This window comes from Megascapheus bottae, chromosome 14, assembly GCF_031878675.1.
Source record: "Megascapheus bottae isolate mThoBot1 chromosome 14, mThoBot2.hap1, whole genome shotgun sequence".
Lineage (NCBI taxonomy): Eukaryota > Metazoa > Chordata > Mammalia > Rodentia > Geomyidae > Megascapheus > Megascapheus bottae.
The window spans coordinates 33772674-33779827 of NC_143522.1; the positions used below are offsets into that span (position 1 = coordinate 33772674).

At 53.7% G+C, this 7154-nt stretch overlaps 1 protein-coding gene across 2 annotated transcripts in view; it reads right to left on the reverse strand.

Moving 5' to 3' along the window:
* Nucleotides 1–5045, reverse strand: part of Peli2 (pellino E3 ubiquitin protein ligase family member 2) — a 117015-nt gene extending 111970 nt beyond the window's left edge. For both annotated transcript variants that reach the window (XM_090344971.1, XM_090344970.1), the window contains exon 1: nt 4720–5045. In XM_090344971.1, coding sequence (XP_090201097.1) covers nt 4720–4796 — 77 coding nt within the window. In that variant the 5' untranslated portion in view covers nt 4797–5045. The remainder of the gene's footprint in view (nt 1–4719) is intronic.
* Nucleotides 5046–7154: the final 2109 nt, after the last annotated feature.

Genomic DNA, 7154 nt, shown 5'->3' on the forward strand with positions numbered 1-7154 from the left:
ATGCCGAGTGACAATGAAGATTTGGCCTGGGTTCTTGCCTTTTTTTTTTTAGTTAAAAAAATCTTTTTATTCTATATATTTTTTTAAAATATGAGCATATGGAGTCTTTGGACCTAAACTGGGGTGGAGGGTGAAAAAGGACACGTGTCAGGGTATATTTTAAGGTTCCTGAACATACCAAAGAGAGGAATCATCAAGGCCAATTCCCAAGTGTCTAACACAAGAAGCATACAGAAACTGGGGGCGGATTTTAAAAAGAGATGGTAAACACTTTGAGCAACAGGAGTCCTCTTTGTCTTATCTGACAAAACAGCTGTACCATCCAAAGGAAACCAGGCAGGGACCACCATGCTTTCCTCTACTCCACTTCTGTCACATGGACTAGCCTTCACTTGCAGAAGGGCTTTGCACTTCTGCTCACGGAAGTCTGGTGAGGCTTCCAGAGCCCTGTTCAGAGATATGTTTTTCAATGTATAAGATGTAGAAGCTGGATTATAAATGAAATCAGTTCCTACGGAGTTATCAAAACTGATTTAAACCTTGAAATAATTACACCTGTACTTCTGAACATGCATGGTACTTGGGACCAAACCCAGGGCTTTTGGAACACAGGCAAGTACTCTACCACTGAGCTGCATCTCTAAGTGACAAATACACATCAGGGCCTTCCGTTTTCTTCACTCATAATTGAGTTAAAGTCTCACTTGAGGGTTGGTGGTAGTAATTTTTGTTTCCTTGGTGGAACTCAGGCCTTTTGCTGACGAAGCATATATTTTATCAATGAAGCCACACCCACAGCCCTTTAGTTTGTGTACCATGATTTTTCTTTTTTTCATATATTTTTATTGTAATTAATAGAAGGGTTACATTATATTCACCAGATAGAAGGTGCATTACTTCACAAACATTGATACCCTTTCTCATGTGTACCATGATTTTAAGGATGTTCTCCCATCCACTTGTGGATCTCTCAATTCCATCTGTGAACACTAGGTTAAGAACTCTTACTTGAGAAACCAATAGGAAAGTGCATATTATGAAGCATCAAATGAAAACTAAAGCCTTACAAACGCATCATCTATTTACCTGAGGCGAGAGGGCCTCCAGAGTCAGCAGTATTTTTCACAAAAACCATGCTGGGCCATTCGTCAGGCAAGACAGCTGTGTGCTTCAAAGCCAAGTTAAGGCTCTGAACCAAAAAGCTGGCTGGAGTCTGCCCTAGAGTGAGGAAGCTGTGGTTCAGATCCACAGAGAGCCAATCTTGTCCTTCCTGGAGCCCCAGTTTCTCCATGAACAAAAGGGGTAAATATAACCTCTTATACCTCTTTCAGTCCTAAATACCTATTACCAGATTAACTCCTCCTACGCTAGTAATTCTAGTCTATGTACCTTAACTTCCAAAGTCATGCAACTTCTTCAAGGTAGGATGAGAAGTTTCACTCAACACTAACCACCTAACACACCCACTGAAGAGTCAAATATATGTACGCCATTGCACCTTTTTTAAAGGGCTGTTGTGTTTTAGGCTAGGAGTTTGGCCTAGTGGTAGAGTGCATGCCTAGTATGCACGTAGACCTGGGTTCCATTCCGCGGTACCACATACACAGAAAAAAGCCAGAAGTGGTGCTAAGGCTCAAGTGGTAGAGCCTTAGCCTTGAGAAAGTCCTTGGACAGTGCTCAAGCCCAGGACTGGCAAAAATGAAAAAAAGGTACACAACAGTGTGCTTTTTCTACTATTAAACAGGGTACATGTGTACCCCTTTGAATTCTATAACCTCACTTTAACAATACACAATACCATCAATCAAATATCAAGTTATACATTGTAACTTTACTATATATTTTCTACATTTTAACTACCAAACAGAATTACAGAATACAGACCAAGAAAAATCTTGATGGCTAAGTCAATCACATTTTTCTTATTGCTGAAAAGACAGAAAAGAGGGAGGAACTAAGCCTACGTCACACACCAACCAGTAAGATAATCAGGCCTTGAATCCAGACCCCTAATTGTAAATTCATATTCTTCCAAGTACACTGAACCACCTCCCAAATCCTAAACAACTTCCCAGCTACCAATGTTAGCCAAGCTTCAAATAGGAATAGAAAAAACCTGTGCATAAACCAGTCATTTCCTCCACCTTTCCTCCACAATAAATATTGGCAGCTGGTTAGAATTAAAATTTACATTTCACAAATGTTCACAAAATATGATGATCCCAATAAAACCCTGGCTCTGTGTCACTTTCTTAAAATGCATGAGAAGATGCAGAAGTATTTGTATGTGAATGCAGACATCTATCAACTTTTCCGTCTGCTCTTCTGAATTTCCTGGTAACTTTTTTTTTTTTTTTTTTTTTTGCCAATCCTGGGCTTGAGCTCAGGGCCTGAGCGCTGTCCTTGGACTTTCTCAAGGCTAGAACTCTACCACTTGAGCCTCAGCACCACTTCTGGCTTTTTTTTATGCACGTGGTACCAAGGAATCAAGCCTGGGTCTTTGTGCATGCTAGGCAAGCACTCTACCACTAGGCCAAACTCCCAGGCCTCCTGGTAACATTTTACCAAGGAGGCAGCAGGGAGGGGATAGCCACACAAGAATTAACACAGAGCTCTTACGTTTTATAAACAAGCAAAAGAATCTGTCATAACAAGCCTTGGGCACTTTTGTGCCTCAATAATAATGTTATTAAGGATAAACTCCTAGACATTCTCTACTTACAGTTATGTCTTCGTCACAGAACTTTTTATTTGAATGCTGTTCCTTTAAGAAGGAAGGCAACTGTCTCAAGTCTTAGGGCTGGGTTACTACTAAATAAAGGCCTCTTCAAAATCCATTCACTTTTGCCCAGCACTCTCCAGTGTGTTCAGTGTCTCAACAGTCAGAAACCAACCCTCCATAAACGAAAAAGACCACAGTTGAGGGACTCCCAACGGCAGCCTAACAGCTCCTACTCCCCTCTGTGGCCTCAGAGACCTTCCCTGACAAAACTGAAGAGAGCGACGCCTTCCTACAGGCATCAGGTCTAATCACTGCTGCTGGGAACATCTGACACTGTCATGTATTGATTATTCACTTATTATTCTTTCTCGCTCATGCCTCTCTGTGGGGGTCCCCAGCCCTCAAGCAGGGCCAGCACGCACAGCAGGGTGCCTGCCTCAACCTTTTAAGTTAGCAGCTACTTCATCCTTGGCGTCTCCTTCCAGGAGGCAGGCAAGGGCAGGGCCGGGGCAAAGCATTGCCACGGCCCCAGTTCGGGGCCAGGCAGAGCATAAACCCCTCCCCCGACCGCGGGCGCCCCACACCAGCCCCTCCCCAGCCTCCTCCTCCTCCCCCTCCCCAGCCCCTGGCGCGTGGCTCCCCTCAAACCTCTCCACGACGACACTGCCTCGAAAGGAAATAATGAAATAAAGCTCGGGCATAAACTATCTCCGCGTCGAGTTCACCGCTGTCACACACACGTGGAAGCCGCAGGAGCACAGACCGAGCTCCACGAAATTAGGTTGGCGGAAAGTCAGGTAAGACGACTGCCCTGCGGCCTGCTGCCCGGCCGGCCGGCGCCCGCGAGCAGGGCAGGCGCCGCTCCCACGCAGGTCGTGAGTCCGCGGGGCACGCCAGCAGGACCGGGCCGCCCTTCCAAAAGGAAGCCCCTGAAAACCGCTAAGTCCACACTTACCTGGAAGCTGTTCCCAGGGGCTCCGGCAGCGGCACGGCCCACCCATCGGCGAGGCGGCGAGAGCCGCAGGGCGCGCGGGTCCCCGGGACCCCGTCCACACCAACGGGTGGGGGTCCCCTTCCCTCCCCGCCACCCCCGCAGCGCCGCGGCGAGCTCCGCCCGCTCCCCCGCCCGCCGCCCCGCGCGCTCCCCGCGCCCGGCCCACTGGACCCCGCTGCCATCCCCGGGAAGCCTCCCTCCCGGGCTCCTTTCGCGGTAGACAATAGAAATGTCACGCGGAGACTCGGGAAGTGGGCGAAGTCGCTAACTGCCGCCCTGAACGACGGGAGGTAATTACTAGCTTCACGAAGTGGTTTTTCCACAGCCAAGAAGGAGCCGAGGCGCGCAGGCTGCCTGGCGAAGCTTCCCCCCGCCCCGTCACCCCGACCAGGCGGGCATCCAGCCGGGCCCGGCCGGGCGCCGGAGAGCGGGGTCCGGGAGGGGGTGCGGGCCGCGCGCTCGCTCGCGCGCGCGCCGGCTCCGGACGACCGGGTCCCGCTGGCCCCGCCGGGTGGCGGACAGTTCACCGCCCGCCGCGGTCACCGGCACGGTGCGCGCAGCGTGGCCCCGCCGCCTCCCCACACTCCCAGCCCGGCCCGCGCCCCGCAGCCCGAGCCCCCAGACCGCCCCGGGGCCCGGGGTCACGGTCCTGCCGCCCCACAGCAAAGAGAAAGGCAGGGACTCCCCCGCTCCCCACACCCCGGGACCCCGGCCGGCCGGCCTCCGGGCGGCGAACAGCGACCCCGAGCCGCCCGGGCGCCCTCCTCGGCCCCGCGCGGCCCCCGAGTCCGCGCGCCTCCCCGCGGGGTCGCCCGAGCCGCCGCCAACGCTTCCTCCCAACCGACCCCGCACCTCCGGCCCCGCCGCGGCACCCCGGCCTCCGAGCCGCCCGGAGGTCCCCAAACGAGCCCCCCAACCACCCCCGCGGGCCCCTCCCGCGGTCGCGGGCGCTCGCCACCCGCCCCGCCGCCCGACAGATGCCCCCTCGTGGCCTCAAACTCACCCCAGAACTACCAGCTCCCCGTATTTCACGGGCTCCTTATTGGGGGCGCTGGGCTCCTCCTGGCCGGGGGAAAACATGGAGCCCCGCTCGGCCGCCGCCGCCGCCGCCTCCGCCGCGATCCCCGCCGAGTCCGCGCCGCCGCTAGAATCCCATCCCGAGAACGGGGTGAGCGCGCCGGGGAAGGGCACGGCGGCGAAGGGGGCGCGGGGCGGCCAGTCCCGCGGCTGCTCCGTCGTGGCTGCGCACTTGTCGGCCCGGCTCCCGGGAGCTCCGCGTCCCGCGGCCGCCCCGAGCCAGACCCCCGCAACAAATGGGAACCGAGCGGCCGGGGGACCTCGCGGTGCCGAGCGCCGCCGCCGCCGCCGGAGCCCCGCGGGAGGAAGGGGGGCAGCGGGCGCGCAAGGGGGCGGGAGGCGGGCAGGGCGCGCGGGGGCGCCGCGGAGAGCGCCGGGCAGCCGCGGGCAGGTGGGCGCCGCCCGCCCCTCCTCCGCCCGCCCCCCGGCCCGCCCCGCGCGCCCGCCGACGGCCGGCCCCGTGTTATGTAAACATAGAGTAAGGGAAGGGAAGTCCTTAAAGGAGCAGCTCTGCTTTTCTCCCCACTTCCGTCCCGGCGCGCGGGAGCGCGGGAGCGTTTGGGGGTGGCGGGGTCCCGGCGAGCCGCGCGCGCGACACCCCGCGCCCTCCCCGCGCCCTCCCCGCGCCCTCCCCGCGCCCTCCCCGCGCCCTCCCCGCGCGCCGCGGCGTCCCGGTTACTCCTGGGGGCTCTGGGCGCCGGGACGCCTCCACCTCCAGAACTGCCCCGAGACCGGGCGCTGGGAGGCCGAGGCGGCGGCGGTTCGGAAGCCCCCACCCCCCCAGGCCGCCGCGGGCGCAGCCGGCACCACGCGACTCAAAAACACGTAAATACGCGTGAAAAGGCCAGGGGACGCTGCCGTGCACTGCCGTGTCGCTCCACCTTGTCCCAGCTCCACCCCGCCCCCGGGAGTCAGGACGGAGCCGGCCCGGGTGGACTCGCGGGGAGCCCAAGCGCTCCCGTAGCACCGGGTTTAGCCGGAGCCTCGTTGGCGTCGGGCGCCTTGCACGAGTTACCGCCGCGGCTCCCACGGTGTGGACCGTGACGGTCCAACTGCGGTTTCCATCCTGCGGAATGTCATTATTCTAACGTGTATTAAGCAGCTGGCACCACACTAGAAGCTACGTACTACTGCCTGTCAGGACTGTCGAGTATCTAAAGAAAGAAATACCCAAAAGGCTGCCTTCCTTGTGAACGGCGGCTGGGGGCAGGAGCCCTGAGGGGTAGAAAAGTAATCATTGCATCTGTAGCCTTCCATTCTGCTGTTGAGCACCCGTGTGTAACGTTCTCTGACAGGTCATTATTGTAGTGACATGATGATGCTTCTGGTGACTTTACTTCACTCAGTAACTTTTTTTTTTTTGAGGCTTTTGAAGTAACAAAAGCCACACGACTGATATGCCACAAATAAATCTGATCAAAGTTAACTTCAACTAATTTCAGAAATTATCTAAAACAAATGGATATATCCTGCATAGTTTCCATATGAAAATATGCAAAATGTGTTAACTACAGGTCATTTTAATAACTAAAACATTAATAACTAATTTAGTAATGTAATATTAAAAGTATTAAATTGATGCACTAAGACTAAGTTAAATTGATTAATATTGACTAAATATTAACTGAAGTGGCCATTACTAATTAAATTCTTACTAATTATTGAATCAGGAACATTATTAAAGTATTTATTAAATATTAGTTATCAATAGCTTGTTTGGTTCTCAACTAAAATATTCGTTAATAACTAAAATATTTTAAAGATCCTTCACTTAAAGGTCGAATTCTTCCCTCGCACGAATGCTGGTGTGATTTCTGTCTGAATTTCTGCATGATGAATGCAGTCTTTATCCACTCTGTCTTTGTTTGTGACTGTAGAAGACCTGTGGGGCTCCTGTTGCAGTTACAGTTACCTGGCTCTGTCATCCTACCTTCTCTGGGTCTATTTTCTAGCTGCTGCTGGTCTAGTCTAGGCTACAATTACCTCCTCCTCTCTTGGCATGCTGTGTTTTTGTGCATAGCATTACACTGTGCTGGCTCCATTTCTTCCTTGCTGTGCTCCGCATCTGTTGTGAGGAAGATGGAAACAAATATTTATTAACCTCCTACCAAGTTCCAAACACAAGGCTGAGAGTTTCCCACATGATGTCCCAACCTTCATCAAAAGCCCTCCCTCTCCATTCTCCCTTTCCGCCCAGTCCACTCAGCTTCTAAAGGAGCATCTTTCTACTCTCCCGGTATCTTTGCCACTGTGTTTATAGTCCTTAATCAGGTCCCTCTGTATCAAACTTGCTTACAAGGAACACTGCTTTGAACGAGTCTTTGCATCACTGGAAGCTTTTGATCCTAGAGCTCAGGGTTT